Raw genomic sequence first — 19,452 nt, forward strand, 5'->3', positions numbered from 1 at the left:
GAATGCCATGGACAGAGGAGCCAGGCAGGCTACAGTCCATGGGTCGCAAAGAGTCGGACACAACTGAGCGACCAACACTTTCACTTCACCCCACCTTATTAATTTGAGGTTTAATGAGATAACACACCAAAGTACATGATAACTGCAGCTACCATTCTTTTATCCACTATGCAAGGCACTTTCAGGTCCGTTTTCTCATCTGATCCCCACCACATTCTGTGAGAAAGAAAATATTATCCACAATACACAGTACACAGAAGAGGAATGTCAGGGAAATATGTGACTTGATTAATGTCAGGCAGCTGGAGATGGAAGCCAAAATCAAACCCAGGTGGTGGGGATAACTCTGAAATTTGTGCATTACCCAAGACAATTCTTCCTCCTAGGCTGCAGTAGGCACAATGCAGACCTTGGTTCCCTGACTTATTTCCACACTTGAGTCTTTTCAAAAGCACAATCTGGTTACTGTCAACAAAACATATGGCAGCCTGACTCATCAAATGTTTCCCCGGTCACTAAGGGACTGAGGTGTGCTGGGTACCATGCTCCACTCAGACATGTCACTAGGCAAACCAAACCATCTCTTAGAAGGCAGCATCCCCTGCCCGAGGATGGGGAGAGTTAATGATGACCCAATGAAAGACTAAGTTGTCAATTACCAGCTCAGGTGCAGATGGAGCCCTAGGCTTTGGAAGGCAACTTCCTTCTCTTTCCAGGAGCTTCTCTTTCTCTTCATTAGCAATTAGTCTGCAACTTAGGTTAGCAGGCAGGGCTTGAAGAAAGACTAAGGAAGGGAAAGGAAAGATTAAGGAAGGAAAAGGAAAGATTAAGGAAGGGAGAGGAAAGATTAAGGAAGGGAGAGGAAAGATTAAGAGAGGAAGAGGAAAGACAAAGAGAGTACTTTGGATGTGTCAGAGCAAGATTAGAAGGATAATTTGAGGATGTTCCTTCCCAGGGGCACTGGCGTTGGGGAAGGGACAGTAGTGGTGCCTTGATGGGCTTAAGAGCATGGGTTTGGGCTTTTATGTTCATTTTATTTTTTAATTTTTTTTAAATTTTTATATAATTTTTAAAGGTGACTTTGCATTTACAGCTATTACAAAATATTGGCTATAGTCCACATGTTGTAAAATACATCCTTGAGCCTATCTTGCATCCAGTACTTTGTAACAAAACACCCACTCTCCCAACACTGTACTGCCCCTCCCACTTCCACTGGTAACCACTAGTTTGTTCTCTGTATCCATGAGTCTGTTTCTTTTTTGTTATATTCACTAGTTTAGATTCCACATACAAGAGATATCATACAGTACTTGTCTTTCTGTCTGACTTATTTCACTTAGTATAATAACCTCCTGGTCCATCCATGTTGTTGAAAATGGTAAAATTTTATTCTTTTTTTATGGAATAGTAGTAGTGTTTTATACACACACATATATATACCATGTATCCAATCATCTGTTGATGGACACTTAGGTTACTTCCATATCTTGGCAATTGTAAACAATGCTGCTATGAACATTGGGCTGCATTATCTATTCACATTGGCATGGGGGGGGGCGGGTTTTGGATAGGTACTCGGGAGTAAAATGGCAGGGTCATATGGTAGTCCTATTTTTCAGTTTTTTGAGAAACCTCCATACTGTTTTCCACAATGGCTGCACCAACTTACGTTTTTAAAAAAAAAAAAAAAAGGAGCAAGTTTTTTAACCAATAAGATAACCAACAACCAATAAAAGCAGTTATTTAGGGAGGCTCTCTGGGTCACTATAGCAAAGAAAGTGGAAGATAACAAGTCTCGTCTTATGCTTGTGTTCAGGACTCCCACCATCACAGAAAACACTTAGATTGTATTAAGATCCTTGGGAAAGACTTTGAGTTCAACCAATTCATGGGCTAGGACCTTTGTTTAGTTCAGAAGTGTCAGGAAGGCTCTGTGGGCCACAACCCTGCTAGTCTCACCTGCCATCTTCATCAGGTCTGAAGTGCAGGGAAATGGTACAGTCCTTAAGGCCTCATAGCAGCCATGATCACTCACTGGCTTACAGGAAGCTCTAGTCAACAACCTCTCCTCTCAAGTCACTCATTGCCTCAATAAGCGTCACCCAAGCGTGACCTGCCTCAGGTAATCAGCCATGTTTTCCAAAAGGTAAACAAGTCATCCTCCCAAATTATGGTTGCTTACTTCCAGCACTGGGTATTGAACCTCACATAACCCCTTACCGGGAACACATCAGAATCTGTACGGTTTCTCCCATGTACGGTCTCTCTGGTACAAATGGTGGGAACACTGAGCACTAGGGGTAAAACCTTGCCTCTGAGGAAGAGAGGGATGGAGTGCCCAGAAGAACCTGCAGTGAGTCTAGGTTCACTTACAGGAGAGCAGATAGCATTACCACAGTTTGTACATCTCCAATGGGCGAAAAAATGGTTCCTACCCACTGAACCCTGCTTGTGGGAAAGTGCTCACAGTTTCCCTCATCCACAGATTTAACAATAGGCTCTGTACATTTATTTTGTTTAATTACAGATAATAATCACACTCATGCCTCTTGTGTTCTCTTGTGCCTGATTCTAAAATCAACTGTTCAGTGTCTTTTTCATTTCAGCTTCCCTAACTAAGATTTAAGAGTGATTTTTCACTAACATAAAGGCAATGCAAAATTCTCTTAATTGAGAAAAAGATATACAGGAACCAGTCCATCTATACTAAATTTTCATATAAATTGAGGGACCAGAGAGAGGTTACTATAATTTTGTAAGCTATTTCTTAGGAGGTATTTTATTTCGGTTTTGGACAGCAGTTCAGTATAGAAAAATCCCTTTGCAGAGCTCCAATCAATTATTTTATTCATTAAAAAAAGTGGGGGTTTCCCTTAAAAGCTTCTATCCTAGTGGGCAGAATAAGCTGTTTGTAAGATCTCTATTCAATAAACAGAATTGTCTTTTAATAAATGGTGGCCATTGTATCAGAGAAAATAAATGTGGACGGTATATTCAATCACTGAGTAAATCTGCTTAGTGCACCATGCCTGCTCAAAGTTCATTTGTTTACTTAGTGAATTCCTTTTTGATACCCTTACCTCATCAAGTGGTTTAGAGCAGGCATGTGCTCCATTCTTTCTCTTCATAAATAGCAAAGCTACTTGGAACTCCAAAAGTGGAAATGAGTTTGTGTCAGGGAAATATTGCAGAAAGAGCATGGGCTCAGACACATCTGGGTCACAACCCAACACTGTGGCTGACCTAGTTGAATGAAGTTATGCAAATTTTTCAATTCTCTGAGCCTCAGTTTCTCATTTATAAAACAGACTGTTGTTTGGCTTAAACATTATTGGCTTAGAACACTATTGCTAACATGGTAGGTGTCAGTGAATGGGAGCTCGTGTGATTGCTACATCACGCTATTCAGGTATGTTGGCCAAGACTTCACAATGGATACATTTTTTTTAGGTTCTCACTAGGTATCTATTTTATATAATACAAAGCAGTGTATATATGTCAATCCCAATTTCCCAATTCATCCCATCCATCCCCTTCCCTGCTTAATATCTGGATATTTATTCTCTACATCTGTGTCTCTATTCATGCTTTGCAAACAAGTTCATCTGTATCATTTTTCTAGATTCTACACATAAGTGATATTATATGATACTTGTTTTTTCCTTTCTGATTTCACTCTGTATGACAGTCTTTAGGTCTATCCATGTCTCTGCAAATGGAACAATTGTCATTCCTTTTCATGGCTGAGTAATATTCCATTGTACATATGTACCACATCTTCTTTATCCATTCCTCTGTTGATGGACATTTAAGTTGCTTCCATGACCTGGCTATTGTAAATAGTGCTTCAATGAACACTGGGGTGCCTACACTGGATACATTTTTTTTAAGAAGCTGTGGTCAGGGTCCAAACAACAGCGGAAAAACTCAAAGGATCAACTCTTGATTCCTTACTCTTCATTCAGCATGCAGGTTGAGGGAAACTAAACATTTTCAATGTGTTGGATCCACATTTTATGATCATCCTTTTTGCAGGAGTGCCAGGATATGTGGGGGGTGGGTACCAGACTAGCCTTTCAGAGCATCTGCACAAACCACACAGAAGAACACTAGTGCCTGAGAATGAAAATGCAATGAGGTCAGCAAAGATAAGTTTCATCAATTAGAAAAGCCTATGGGGGAGCACAGGGGGACTCATTGGCAGGACAGGAGAGCGCAGCAGGAGCCCCAGACACCTCCAGGCTGTGGAAACACCTCTCCTTTGAGTCGCTTGATGCTCACTCTATCTTTGTGAATCCTAATGGAAAGGAGACAGTGTGCCAGCTGCCAGCTTTCTCCACTGTCACAAGCCTTCTCCACTTCCTCACTTACCTCCATTAGTATAAGCGGTCTCCCAAGACTCAGTGGAACAAACTCGCTCTCCAAGATGGTTGGTGCTTTTCAAATGCATCTCCACAGGCTGATAATCCTGAGATTTTGGTTAAAATTAAGTATTGCCCTGCTAAGAAATAAACTTTTTGTGTAGACTTCATGTATGTGGCAAAATGTACATAATATAAAATTTATCATTTTAATAACCAACAAAGACCTACTGTATAGCACAGGGAACTCTGCTCAATGTTATGTGGCAGCCTGGATGGGAGGGAAGTTTCAGGGAGAATGGATACATGTATCTGTATGGCTGAGTCCCTTCACTGTTCACCTGAAACTATCACAACATTGTTAATTGGCTATGCCCCAATACAAAATAAAATGTTTAAAAATAAAATTTACCTTTTTAACCATTATTAATGTACAGACCTACAGCAGTAATTACTATTCCCACTGTAGTGCAACCCTTACCACCAAGGATACACCGCAAGAACTTTTTCATACTCCCCAGCTGAAATTCTGTACCCTTTAGGCAGTTAACTCCCCATTGTATTTCCCCAGCTCCTGGCAACTTCCCTTTTACTTTCTGTTCCTCTGAAGTTGATGACTCTAGGTACCTCATATAAATGGAATCATGTGATATTTGTCCTCTTGTGACTGGTTTATTTCACTTAGCGTATGTCTTCAAGGTTCATCCATGTTGTAGCATGTATAAGAAATTTCCTTCCTTTTTAAGGATGAATAATTGTGTAGACTTTTAAGTGAAGATATTACAGTCTCAGTTGATGGCCTCATATTTTGAGTCTGGCTATAAAACTCCACACTTAACGAGGCCTTAAAACCTGAACTATTCCATTAGTGTATAACTTACAACTAGTTGAAAGTATTACTGAGCATATTTATTTAAGCTGGTGAAATGCAATAATATAGATTTTTTTTCATGAAAACTATCTTCACACAGTGGTATCTTAAGTTGAAAACTAGTTATTGACATCCCTGCAGAGAAATAGTATTATTTGATTAGCACTTCTGGTTGTAGAAACATTCAGGAAGGTCACATTCCATGGTTTCTGGTATCTGAGTGCTAAGGCACTTAAACAGAGGCCTACAGATAATTCAGGTACCCCAACAAAGAAAGCTGAGAACAGAAGAATTGATGCTTTTGAACTGTGGTGTTGGAGAAGACTCTTGAGAGTCCCTTGGACTGCAAGGAGATCCAACCAGTCCATCCTAAAGGAGATCAGTCCTGGGTGTTCATTGGAGAGACTGATGTTGAAGCTGAAACTCCAATACTTTGGCCACCTGATGCAGAGAGCTGACTCATTTGAAAAGACCCTGATGCTGGGAAAGATTGAAGGCAGGATAAGAAGGGGACGACAGAGGATGAGATGGTTGGATGGCATCACCAACACAATGGACATGGGTTTGGGTGGACTCCAGGAGTTGGTGATGGACAGGGAGGCCTGGCTTACTGCGGTTCATCAGGTCGCAGAGTCAGACACGACAGAGCGACTGAACTGAACTGAAGTTTGCTCACTGCAATAACTGGATCAAAAAACAAATGACTCATTTCTTATCTAATGTCCCTCCTGATTTTCTCTAATTAATCACCCTTGATAAAAAGTTGTTTTAAACTCACATTATAATCTACTTATATGTTTATTACTTTACTGAGTTTATATATTTGCTTAAATATTACAATAAATTTGGCTCTAATCATTAAAGAAATATTACAAGGTACAAAAGAAAGCATAGCATTTCCACGGGAGACATGAAGCTCTTCTGGCCCAAGTAAGCCTAAAAAATATTGTCATGTGAGTCTTGACCAAATTTAATATCTGTGGAGGAGGTAATCAATGTTCACCTATTCTGGATGACTTCATACAGTTTATTTATAACTTAGATTTGTTGAAACAAACACATTCTGCAATGTCATCAAGAGGTAGAACGGGCAGACTAAGCCTCTTTTACAAGTATTAATTTTTAAGCTGTGTCTGCAGAGACATCATTCCCAACCAGGAGACCCTACTGTCTCAGTGTCCTTTGAATTATTAGAAGATGAGAAAGAAACTAAAAGGAGAGTGAAAAATTTTTTGATGACAGAAGAAAGATAATTTGGACATGATAATAATGAATGAAGACACCAGAAGGAAGAGCTTGTAGGATGAGGTGGAGAACAAAAATACTGACCCCTGAAGTCTGTGCTAAAAGTGACTTTTCCTAAGAATTTTGTATATCACGCCTGTCATAAACATTCAGCTTCATTGTGCAATGAAGACAGATGACAAGAATTTATTGTTCCAACAACCAAAAAAAAAAAAAAGTGACTATGTTGTTGGAATCTGGGGTTTTTTTTTTTTTTGGTTTCAAATGTGCAGTGGAACTTTTGTGCCTCCAAGGGCTGGGGGTAGTAGTTTATGTAACTAATCGGACATCTACATAAACATGAAAAATGGGGCAGGTTCCTCTCTTCTCATCTGTTCTAAAGCCAGAACTTGCTCTCAAGTTAAGAGGCGTGCAGACAGGAGAGAGATGAACAGTTTAGCTGTCCTACGCTGACTCTCTTACATAAGCTTCTGGGTTATGAGGTTTTCTCCATTTAGCTTCCAAATGGTAGGAGGGAAAAGGCTTGAAGAGTCACTTATTAGGGAAGAAAAATGCTTGAGAAGGTTGGTTTTAGGTTGGGGAGAACTTTTACAGATCAGAGGATGAAGATGTGAAGAAAACACTAAAGAAAGACTGGTGGGGAAATACTCTGAGGAAAGACTAAGAGCATTAGAGGGAGAGTTGACAATGGCCAGTAAAAAAAAAAAAAAAATTAACTTCCTCAAAGACAGGGGACAAGTGAACAGTCAATAACACAGGAATTTTGACACTGAAAAAAAAAAAAAAAAGATGCCGGGGATACTCTGTATCTTAACAGCAAATTAGGTAGTGACGTCACATTCTGAGAAACAGTGGGGATAAAATGGGTGGGACTTGGGTCTTGGGAAGGTTGGCCTAGTCCAAATAAGGAATGCAAGAGGGAACTAGACAGAGGAATGAAAAAGATGACCAAGCAGCCTAGGGCTCCACCTAGGGTAAGCTAGATTCACAGTGGGGCATAAGAAGATTGTGCTTGGTGTGTGTACTTGAAATCTCACTCGAGACGGGGCAACTCCAAGTGATGATGGTATCTAAGCTGGCATTCTGTGCACACCAACAGAGGCCATAATAGGTGAGCAGATCAAGAAGCACAAGTCCAAGCTGTCAGTGCCACCTACTGGCTTATGGAAGCCAAAGAAAAGGCAAATCAGATACAGAGTAGAATTTTAAATTTCACAGTAATAACTGGATAACCCTTGCTTGACCTAGCCATGCATCACCTGAAATTACAAAGGAGATTCTGGGTATAGATATGGGATAACTCTTAGAACCAGCTAAGTAGCATTCGATTTAGCAGAAGTGAAATAAAGTGAAGTTGCTCAGTCGTGTCCGACTCTTTGAGACCCCGTGGACTGTAGCCTACCAGGCTCCTCCGTCCATGGGATTCTCCAGGCAAGAGTACTGGAGTGGGTTGCCATTTCCTTCTCCAGGGGATCTTCCCTACGCAGGGATTGAACCCGGGTCTCCCGCATCGTGGGCAGATGCTTTACCCTCTGAGCCACCAGGGAAGCCCTCGATTTAGCAGAGCAAGGTGTATTTAGTTTAAAATCCTACCTAGCATTGCCTCTGATATATCATGGAGGTTAAGGTAGATGGATACTAAGAGCTGGGAGACGCACATCACTGTGTCAGTTCCGACAGGCATGGGTGCCAAGGCAAAGAGATGGTCTTGGCCTCTAGGTCTAGCAGAGTCTAGCATATGCCCTTGCTTTTTTGTTTAAGACCTTAACCTAGACTGTCCAAAAAGTCAAAGGCATGTGGCCAGCATTTGTATTATAACTATCTCTTTACAAATCATTCTACCCAAAAATCTTTGCAAACCCAAGAAAAGGGCCTTTTAAATTTTGTGTATCTAAATCTCACTGAGTACCTGGCACACAGAAGTTCAAAAAATATCCATGGAATGAGTGAATGAGTGAGCTGTGTTCTCCATGATCCTACATTTCTCTAGAATACACTTTCTTTGGGTTTAGGAGTCTCTGTGACTGTCTCCCATTCCTGTTTCACTCAGCACACATCTTTTGAAAGACACGTAGCTGTCATCTAACTCTGTAAACACAGATCATTTTCATTGGCCATGTAGGCATGATTTGCTTCTTCCTACCTGCTCCCACCTGGGTCCTCCTCTGCTCTTTATCCTGCTGATGCCTGGGCTGAAAATCACACTGCTCAACTGACTGTGCCTCCCTCAGCAAAAATTGAAGAGATTTCAGCAAGGGCAATAACAAAGAGGGGAAACGGGGGAGTCTAAGTAAATAAAAAGAAGGCTGCAGAAATACAATGCCTGTATTGTAATTGAGTGAGACAGTCCCATCTTGAAACCAACACTCCTACTAACAGAAATCCCAGCTTTTTCTGCCTCACGATGCTGATTACCAAAAGTACAATTAGTCCTCTAACACCTTTGCGTGAATTAGTAAAGGGTGCTCCCTACAGAGGCAGAGGCTGCCCATACCAGAGTGCCTGGCTTGGTGAGATGAACCTGGGGGGAGGGGAGGTTTTCCACCTCAACTAGATGATTTGGGCTTTCAGTGCAGTGAACAACCTCTGCATTCTTCGGCCCCTCTGGTTCCTCACTCTCTAGGGGCTAGGACTTCTGGGAGTCACTCCTGGGCTAAGAACCACAGTCCCATTCTAAAAATTACACTTTTCTGGTCCACATTGCATCCGGGCAATGAAGAAAAGATTCCAAGATATGCAGGCTGGGCCACTGTTAGATTCTTGCTCTGCTCTGAGTATATATTCTTCCCCATTAATTAACAAAACCAATAGACTTAGTCTCTGTGAAAGGCTTTTTCTGCTATGTAAAGGCAAATTCTAGCTGCCTCTTCATTTTCACTTCTGTGGTTTAGTGCTAGCACGTGGAAGATTTACGTAGGTAAGGGCTGCCTTACCCACCTCTGCTAGTTCAGTAAAGCTATGGGGAAAGGCAGAGGGGTGGACTTCACTCCACTCCTCATCAGTAAAGTTCAAGTTTCCAGGGCTTTTTGCAAGGCAACTGCAATAAATCAGGCCGTGAACCTTGGAGTTTGAGTTAGACCACTTGACTTAACCAGGGGTAAGTCTTGCCCCATCCCTCTTCTGGCTGGATGGATCTCAAACCGACAACATTCAACAGGCTTACAGGGCTGAGGTGAGGTAGGGGGGGCAAGTGAAGGTTGTGACTCGACTGAAATCTGAAACTATATTTCCTGGGTGTAATCAGTTTCCACATCAGATAAAGTGGGTCTTCGGATCTGACTGAGACATTTTTCCACTTTTTTTTTTTTCTTTTTAAGACAATGACACTGTAGTGTGAATAAAGGGTTGAATTCAATGAATGGAGACCCATTATTGGATTATCACCAGCAATAAGGCTGGCTTTTCTCCACTGTCTTTGCCATGTGAAAAAATTTTTAAATGTCCCCAGGTTTGTGAAACATGGAACGTTCACGTGGGAAGGCCTCATATGGGTTTTTCTTTGGGAAAGATGAACTTCTCTGGCTATCTTCTTATTGTTACTCTCTCAGGGTGAGATGCAACTCACATCTGTCCAATGTCAGCCAAGATTCAATTGGCATTTCTGACTAGTAATCACAGTCAACCCCTCACCCTGGAGCAGTGGGACAAGATCTGGGCAGGCCATGCCTGTGGCTTGACCTCAACCAGGATTATACCTGGGGTCTCTGTGGGCCAGGAGCCCTCAGGTTTTAACAGGAAAATTAGTAGGAACTCAGTAAAGGGGTCCTGTGGGACACTCCACTCCAGCCTCTTTCTACTTATATAACACATATAACACTTATATAACACATCTATAACACATGTTGACTAGATTCAGAATTATGTCACTGCCTCGTAACTTTCTGACGTTCTAACTTCTGGGATACTTGGGAGAATAATAGTTGTAACTATAAAGGAAATCAACTCTGAATATTCATTGGAAGGACTGGTGCTGAAGTTGAAGTTCCAATACTTTGGCCACCTGATGCAAAGAGCTGACTCATTGGGAAAGACTCTGATACTTGGAAAGATAGAAGACAGGAGGAGAAGGGGACAACAGAGGATGAGATGGTTGGATGGCATCACTGACTCAATGGACATGAGTTTGAGCAAACTCAGGGAGATAGTGAAGGACAGGGAAGCCTGGCATGGTGCAGTTCACAGGGCTGCAAAGAGTCAGACATGACTTAACAACTGAACAACAGCAACATAAGGTCAGGATTTAGGACTGGTTGCTGATCCATTCAAGGTCTCTTCTCTCTGAAATGTCTCCACTGTTTTTTCACAGCCACAGAGGGATCTGGCTGCTCTCAAGTAGAAATAAGATAAACAACTAGATTTTGTTCCCCAGGAGAATACATCGATGAGCACGGCCACTGCCAGATCTGCGAAGCCTCGTGTGCCCAGTGCCGAGGACCAACCCAGGAAGACTGCACAAGCTGCCCTGTCACAAGGTGAGTGACCTTCCTCAGTATCTCCTGGGGTTGCAAGCTCATGAGAGGCAGGATGGAGAGAAGAGGTACTTACCACCTGGAGGCACCCCTTGGGCATACCAAAAAAAAGAATCAGCGTCCTTGCCCTGACATAGAAAACCACCATGGTCTGTCCACAGCTCACTTCTGTTGCATCCTCTTGCCATGGTACCCCATAACCACCATAAGAATAGGTTCCCTGAACACTAGATAAGCCTTCCCATCAGTGAAAGTGGTGGTGGCTTTGATGCCTAGAATCTCATCCTTTTCTGCACACCCATCCTTCAACCATCATCTCCATCTGCTGATAAAATATCTACTCACATTTCTAGAGTCAATTCAAGGGTGAACTGTTCTATGAAAGCATTTGTTACCTCTTTCCAATAGAATTAAACCTCACCTTTATGTCCCCTATACTCTGTATAAACTTCCATGATTGCACTTGTGACATTTTAAGACACTGATTCACAAATCTATTTGTTAGACTGTAAGCTCCTTAAAATACTCATCTTTGTACCTCCATTATCTATCACAGTGCTAAGAAACTAGTAGGCACTCAGTCAATGTTTGGTAACTGAACGAATGGGGAAATAGCAAATCTCTGAATGGGACAAGCATCTTTGCTAATCATTGAGAATCTCTAGTGAAGAGAGTTGGGAGCACACTGTATTTTTTAATCAATATTCCTCTATTAATAAATTCTAGTATGTAATATTTGTTGGTCTCATCACTGCTCTGATAAATGCAAAGGAAGCAGGGTCTCTCCCAAGATCAATATGATGAGGCTGCTCCAGTGGCAAGTAAACCTCTAGCATGGACATCCCCTCTGCCATGCACCAGAGTTATTCCATCTAATTCTTTGTCTGGACTCTAATACCCTGAGCAGGAACTGTTGTGTACTTGTCTCTTTATTCTCTAGTGATCAGCACACAGCAATAAATCAATAAATAGAAGTTTTACCAAACCTGATAAAGTATATAACTAACATCATGAGCTGGGCTCTCCAAACAGCTCCCTCAGAAAGAAGAAAAGAAAGAGGGAGGGAGGGAAGGAGGGAGGGAGGGAGAAAGGGAAAGGAGGGAGGGAGGGAGAAAGGGAAAGGAGGAGGGAGGGAGGAAAAGAAAAAAGAAAGGAAGAAATAAAGGAGGGAAGGAGGAAAAGAAGGAAACAAAAGAAGTGTCTTACTAGGAATTCTTAATGCTGTGATAACATTTGCTAAGTGTCTCTTTAAGAAACCTATGCCTCTTGAATTTGTGTTAAGTCAGCTTTGAGGCATATTATTAGACACAGACACCATTTTGAAAATACATTCTGTTTCTCTGTTTCTCCTTTAAGTCCTCACCATATCAAAATCAAACCCTACACCATGTTTGAACATCTTTGAACCAAGGGAACTTGTTAGTATTTATTTAATAAGGCAGCTACCATCATCCAGTGTACACTGCAGAAGTCATGACTGCCCCAGGCTCACCAGAAGTGAGAAAAAGTTCAACTACCATCAATGGCCATTTAAAAAAATCCAAGCTTATTGGTACAAGAAGATCAGAGGTCTCCTGGGCCATTTGGATAGTCTGGCTTCAGCAGCCCATGGTTTAGCTTTTGAAGATAGAAAAGCAAGTGTGTAGATCTCAGAAACTATTTTGAAAGATAGAGTCATTGACTTGTTTGTTGTCAAAAGGGCAGCAAGCTATTTTCTTTAGTTGTTCTCCAAAGTATTTCCTTGACTGGAATCAGGTCTATTCAAGGCAATCTTCAGCACCTGCTTTATGTCCAGTTTTGAGTTGGGTGCAAGGTCCATGAAAATTTTTTTTTAATAGGTGACTTGGGGGTGGTGGGTCAAAGTCAAGGGCTGATGCACTCAGGGACCAGAACACTGGGACAGCTTTTACACCCTAGGCCTGAAGCAAAACCTGTAGCCTTAGAAGAAAAGAGGCTTGATAGAAACTGGAGCTGGAGGGGACATAACCACTCCAGAAACATGGAAGAAGGAACCTGAGCTGTGGCTCCAGAAGGAATAATTACCACAACCTCTCTCCTCCCATCCTCAGATCTCCTGCTGGTGTTTCCTTTCCTTGTCTGAAGCATCTGAATCCCAAAGGGAAACACCACTTACAAGTGAGGAAAGTGAGCTTAGGAATGCAGTCTCTAGTGGGCACTAGTAGGGCACAGCAGGTCAGAGAATGGCAGAAAATGGACATGGGGCAGCAGTAAGGTGGGGCAAACAGGACAAACAGGACTATTGGGCCCTCTGAGTTTCTTTCTATTCTTAGGCTTTTGGAGGATCTCTAGTACTGACAGAATAAAGGTCATACCTAAAGGAGTTTTTAGTCTGGGAAAGAAATGTTAACTTAGAAGTTTTCTTAATATGAGAGAGAAGTAAATCAGTGGGAATGTAGATGAAATAAGATGGCTCATGTGCTGATAATTGGTGAAGCTGAAAGAACCTGGGTGAGGGGCAGTTTCTGTTTTGTCTTATTTATTTTACATGTTTAAGTTTTTCCATAATAAAAATTTAAAAAATCATTTAACTCTGAAGTTGTTTTACAGGAAATTGAAAAGCCCTTTCTTTATCTTCTAGTTTTCCCTTTGGTGGTGGTGGTGATTTAGTCACTTGTTGAGTCCGACTTTTGTGACCCCATGGACCATATACAGCCCACCAGGATCCTCTGCCCATGGGATTTCCCAGGCAAGAATACTGGACTGGGTTGCCATTACATTTTCTACAAACCTTTAGGTTTATTTTGCTCCTTTGAGATAATTAAAAACTTGGGGTACAGTCTTTGTCACTGCTATATAACATGTATCAGGTTGGCCAAAATGTTTGTTTGGGTTTTTCCATAACATCTTACGGAAAAATCTGAATGAACTTTTTGGCCAGTTCAATCGCTCTATAATGTCATGGTCCTCACTGCCCAAGATAATTTCCCAACCCAGTCCTGAAGGAATTGCAGAGTCCATGAACTAATTAAAAACATGTAAAAGTTTTCTGACCCACCCTCAAACGTTTTATTTGATCTGTTTCCAGAATTCAGGGGGAAAAAAACCTTTTGTCAGATTTCATTCTGTTACAACACTACCAAGAAATTACAGTAAATATTCTTGTGATGGTTTTAGTTAGGCAAACCAACAGTCAACACGGAGGTCCAGCTAACCCTAACTTGCATCTTTTCTACACACACACACACACACACACACACACACACACGCACGCACGCACACACACACACACACACACACACACGGGTCTCTGGAACATTTAGTGCCAATGTTGAGAACTTCACCTCCGGCAGCTCTTCAAGCATTTGGTTTTACCACCTTCTTCCTTTCCATGAGGCCTGTTGGACTAAGAAGGGTTCACTGCTAATGAAAAGGCCAAGAGCATGTGTGACCTGGGGACCGTAGGGCTTCCCCAGTACAGATGAGCTTGCTTAGGTGTCTCAGAAATCCACAAACTGGATGACTGGTATCCCAGAGATGGCTGGAGTTGGCTTTAAAGAAAATTTTCATCGGTCCCATGAAGCCCAGACTAAGATAATCTCTTTTCCCCCACTAGGGAAGATCTGTTGGTATCTGTGGGAATCTGTGTCACTTGAGATGGGACTTTTCTTCAAGTTCCTTAACAATTTTTCTTAAGGAAGTTGGGGTGGTGGTGGGGGTTTGCAGGAGATGATGTAATTCAGTCCTTCACTCAAGCACAACTAGTTTCCTTATCATTCAATCTTTATAAAGAATTATGTACTTACAAAAACTGAGTAGGTCACTTGTGCTTTCTTCAAGGTAGGGATAGAGGGAGGTGGCTTAAGGCACAATTATTTGCTTAGTACTGTCTTAAACTCAGGCTCTCAAGTAAATATAGACAGCCCTTCCCCTGTGTAAACATGGTGCCACTTCACCCTTTGCTTCACTGCCACAACCACTCAAGTTTCTGAATGGTTTTAAAAGGTTCCAACCATTGGCAGTGTTAGATCACTCTCTCAAGAGAAATAATTGACCCCAAAACCAATCTGTCATCTCTTCCCACAAAGAGTAAAATGATGATGTACTTTCCATCTTTTTCTCAATTTAGCAAGGAAATGAACCTTCACAAATAAACATGCCCCATTCTCCTTAGTGAAGAACAAACTAGTTCACTTGTTTAAAAACCTCAGAAAGCTTTTACACAGTTTTTTCATAAAGGGAGGTTTCTTTCATGTTTCTTTCTTTCTTTCTTTTTTTTTAACTAGCCACATCCAAATTATTCCTTGACAAATTCTCTAGCTCAGAGACCAGAGCCAGGGTGGGGTCAGGATTTCCCAGCCAGCATTAGTGCCATCAGCTGAACGTCTGGCCTAAGAGCACAGTCTTCCCCTTACAGGTCGTGGTACAGGAGATCTGTCCTGACATGGACAGCCAGATGTATGTGCATGTCTTTTTTAGGGCTGGGACTCCACACACTGCAGTGGGCCAAAAGTATTATTCACGCCATTGTGCTGGGTAGGGTGACCAGAACCTGAGGGGCTGAGGATCCAAGAACAAGGTGGCCTTCTTGTGTGGTTGGCCTGAATTCCATTCTATTTCCAAGCAGATGCAAATGACACCGACTTTCAGGGATGAGGTAGAAGATTGCAAGCAACACATACTCAAGATGCCTTGTCCCCACCCCAATTTCCTTCAAACCCAGGACTGAAATGCCAGTCCTCCATGTAGGGCTGATTCTAGCTATGGAAACAGAAGTTTGACAAACCAATGCCACCCCAGGAACGAGCTGTGACATCGTTCTGGGTGGAGAGAGGAAGAACCCCTAGCAATGTTTGCAGGCCTTCAGCTCTCCCAGATGTGGATACGAGCATCACGCCCCCCGGGGAGCATGTGTGTGCTACTACTCAGACACCTTCATGACTGACAGTAACTACTGCTCTAAGAAAGATCTCTGAGACACTGGTTTGCACCACCTGTATGACTTAGGTAGGAGCCATTTAGCAAGTTCCACAGTAACCTAGACCACCACTGAGAAGTTTTCAAAGTAAATTCCCTAGACCAGCACCATGAACAGGATCCAAGAACTTGTCAAAAATGCAGATTCTTGGCTCTCTCCCCCGAGGAACGACTGAATCCGAGACTCTGGGGTTGGAGCTCCCCAGCTCACTTCATCCATCCATATTACTCATCTGACTTGCACTTAGACACTGTGTATTTTTTTTCTGAGCAAAATCTTAGACAGTGTGTATTTTATTTTTCTGAGCAAAATTCTTGGATACAATTTACTTCATCACATGGGATTACTGTGCAAGGGAAAGAAGAAAGAAAACTTTGAAAATATTAACCATGACATTATGATATATATATTGCATGTATATAAAACCAAAGGTTTTAGAAGCCCACATACTAACTTATCTGTGGTGCCCTTGTAGGTGATGGCAAACATGGTCAGGAAACAGAGACTGTGGTAGCCTATGCACCAGGAAACACTTGCAAAAATGGCACTCAAAATCAGAGTTCATTGATTACTTGCCATATGTGTAGGTGAAGTTTATAAGTAGCACCTGAACTACAGGATAGTGCTTCTTCAAGAGCGCTTGGACTTGACATTTCCTTGCAAAGTGTGGGCACACTGATAACTAAAAAAAGATACTCTCTCCAAAGCCTCTGGATTCAAAGACCACTAAAGTGCCTTGAAAGTTCAAAGACCCCCATCTCAGTGTTGACTGGGTTTGACTGGAGCCTACAATGTGGGTTTAATCCCCAGGGCACTGGTTAATTTGTTTGAAACAAGAATCAAGGTTACATCCACAGCCAGTTCCTGGCATGCCTGCTGTGGGGTCCAAATCTTTGGCCAAGGATGGGTACGGGACTAATGCTCCCCATGTTCTAAGATGATCAGTCCCAGGCATCACCCTTGTTTCTGGAACAATGAAACCAAGTCTGTGCAGCAAAACACAAACACCACATGTTCTAATACTTAATGCCATCCCACAAAGCCACCCTTACAAACTAAAAGTCTGCTTGCCTCTAGGATTTTTGATGATGGCCGCTGTGTTTTGAACTGTTCCTTGGGCAAATTTGAATTCAGGAACCAATGTCATCCATGTCATTTCACCTGCCAAGAATGCCAAGGAGATGAGCCTTCCAACTGCACCTCCTGTGGAGTAGGTGAGGGAGTCTGGTTGCTCATTTCTTCCCCTTACTTCAACTTGCTCTCCCACTGGACATTACTTAGTTTGACTCAGAAGCCTGATCTCTGGGGAAGAGGCGGGTGAGATTGGACAGCTGTTCATTAAAGAGTATGTGCAACCCTGAAGTTTCTGCTTATTGTCAGAACATAAGTTCACACTGCTAGAAACACAGACCTACTTCCCCTGAGGAGGGGAGAGAGAAGTTAAGAGATGTTTTTCCAGAGAAGGAGAAAGTAAGGGCATGCAAACATGATGACAGGCACAAGCTAGACAGCAAAGCTAAGCTTCACTGAAGTGAAAGTGAAAAGCTAGGAAATTAAGACAGACACATTCAGTCTTCAGGAGAAACAGCCTAAGAGAAGCTGTGTCAGGGTCCCCTCAGCCCTGAGTGACGCCATTTAGAAGCTGTCAGAGCCCTGTGGGATGGCAGAGTAATCTTTTCCAAACACAAATATGACTTTACTGTCCCAGACCTTCACAATTCTAAAGTTTCTGGTGTCAATAAATTATATTCTATGATCACTCTGGTCCTCTGCAGTTTGACCCTTGATTGTTCTCTAGTCTCCCTACTGCTGCTGGTAAGTCGCTTCAGTCGTGTCCGACTCTGTGCGACCCCAGAGACAGCAGCCCACCAGGCTCCCCCGTCCCTGGGATTCTCCAGGCAAGAACACTGGAGTCGGTTGCCATTTCCTTCTCCAGTGCATGAAAGTGAAAAGTGAAAGTGAAGTCACTCAGTTGTGTCTGACTCCTAGTGAACGCTTGGACCGCAGCCTGCCAGGCTCCTCCATCCATGGGATTTGCCAGGCAAGAGTACTGGAGTGGGTTGCCATTGCCTTCTCCATCCCTACATATGCCTGTCCCCAAATTTGACTTCATGAGGGACTGATTTATATTTTATATAATTAAATTTACTTATCTTTAATTGAAGGATAATTGCTTTACAATATTGTGTTGGTTTCTGCCAAACATCAATATAAATCAGCCATAGGTATATCTATGTCCCCTCCCTCTCAACTTCTTCCCCATCCTAGGTTGTTATAGAGCTCTGGTTTGAGTTCCCCGAGTCATACAACAAATTCCCACTGGCTATCTATTTTACATATGGTAATGAATATGTTTCCATGTTACTCTCTCCATACATTCCACTCTCTCCTTTCTCCCACTCCCCATATCCGTAAGTCTGTTCTCTATGTCTGTGTCTCCACCGCTGTCCTGCAAATAGGTTCAGGACTGATTTATATTTTATTTGCCTTACACTTAAATTTTTTGAATGAAACTGGGAAATTAAAAAAATTTTTCCTCTTGAAAATCAGGAAGATTTGGCAACAGTGCACCTTCTGGTCCTCAAATGATTGACTAGAGACCTCCAGGCTGCTCTCCACTTGCCATAGTCCCCCCTCCTCCCAACTGTCTCACTGATCCTGAGGCTGTCAGTTACCACCATCATGACATTTACATGGTTTCACTGGTGGGAAAGAATTATTTAGCTTTATTCTTGCTTGTCATAAAACAAAGAAAAATGAAGAATAAATCAATAGTTTCATGCATTTGCAAAAAAATGAGGGAGAACACATATCTTTGTGTAAATTAAAATGATTTGTGTTTAAACAAAGTATATCTGTCCAATTTTACCTCTACCCTGCTTATTCTGTTTCCTTCCTCACCTGTAAGATGGTGATCATGGCTGCCTCCTTTAGGATTATTATGAAAATGAAATGAGATAAAATAATAAAGCACTTAGAACAAGGTGAACTGCACAGGAAGCACACAAAAAATATTAATAATGATTATTCTTACTACTACTATTACTACTGTTATTGTTTGTACCCACTTACTTCTATGGACATTTCAGTCTCTAGCCGAGTTAGTTTTCTGTACAGCAGAAATTAAACACAAATTTTTTTTTTTTACATTTGTTAATATCACCACTGATCTCATCAGAAAAGTTTTTGAGGACTGAAGAACTGTCAGGCTCAAAAGTGCATGCAATAAACCCAACATTTAAATCAACTAGACTTCAATAAAAATTTTTTAAATGTATTGTGCCACTCCTGTGTATAAGTTACTCTATATAGGTGCCATGGAAGATACAGTAAATGATAGCATGATACTCACATTCAAGTTAACAATCTAAAAAACAAGTTTGTCTTCGTGTATTATAAAATGAGAAGATATTAAAGACTGAATGAATGGCAGTAACCCTACCACATGTCACTACTTTCAGCTGTAGTGAGCAAAAGAGGCTTCCTGAAGAGGAGATGGTTGGCCAGGTTCTGATTAGCAGAGTTTTCTGCCTGTTAAGAGTGCTATATCCCAAGACCATGTATTAG

The 19,452-nt window shown here is 41.8% G+C and overlaps 1 protein-coding gene across 1 annotated transcript in view; it reads left to right on the top strand.

Moving 5' to 3' along the window:
- Positions 1 to 19,452, top strand: part of PCSK5 (proprotein convertase subtilisin/kexin type 5) — a 513,187-nt gene that overhangs the window by 397,894 nt on the left and 95,841 nt on the right. Inside the window, exons 21-22 of the mRNA XM_040256508.1 lie at positions 10,850 to 10,952; positions 16,963 to 17,099. Coding sequence (XP_040112442.1) covers positions 10,850 to 10,952; positions 16,963 to 17,099 — 240 coding nt within the window. The remainder of the gene's footprint in view (positions 1 to 10,849; positions 10,953 to 16,962; positions 17,100 to 19,452) is intronic.

The sequence above is a fragment of the Oryx dammah genome, unplaced genomic scaffold (genome assembly GCF_014754425.2).
Source record: "Oryx dammah isolate SB20612 unplaced genomic scaffold, SCBI_Odam_1.1 HiC_scaffold_1, whole genome shotgun sequence".
In the NCBI taxonomy this organism is placed as follows: domain Eukaryota; kingdom Metazoa; phylum Chordata; class Mammalia; order Artiodactyla; family Bovidae; genus Oryx; species Oryx dammah.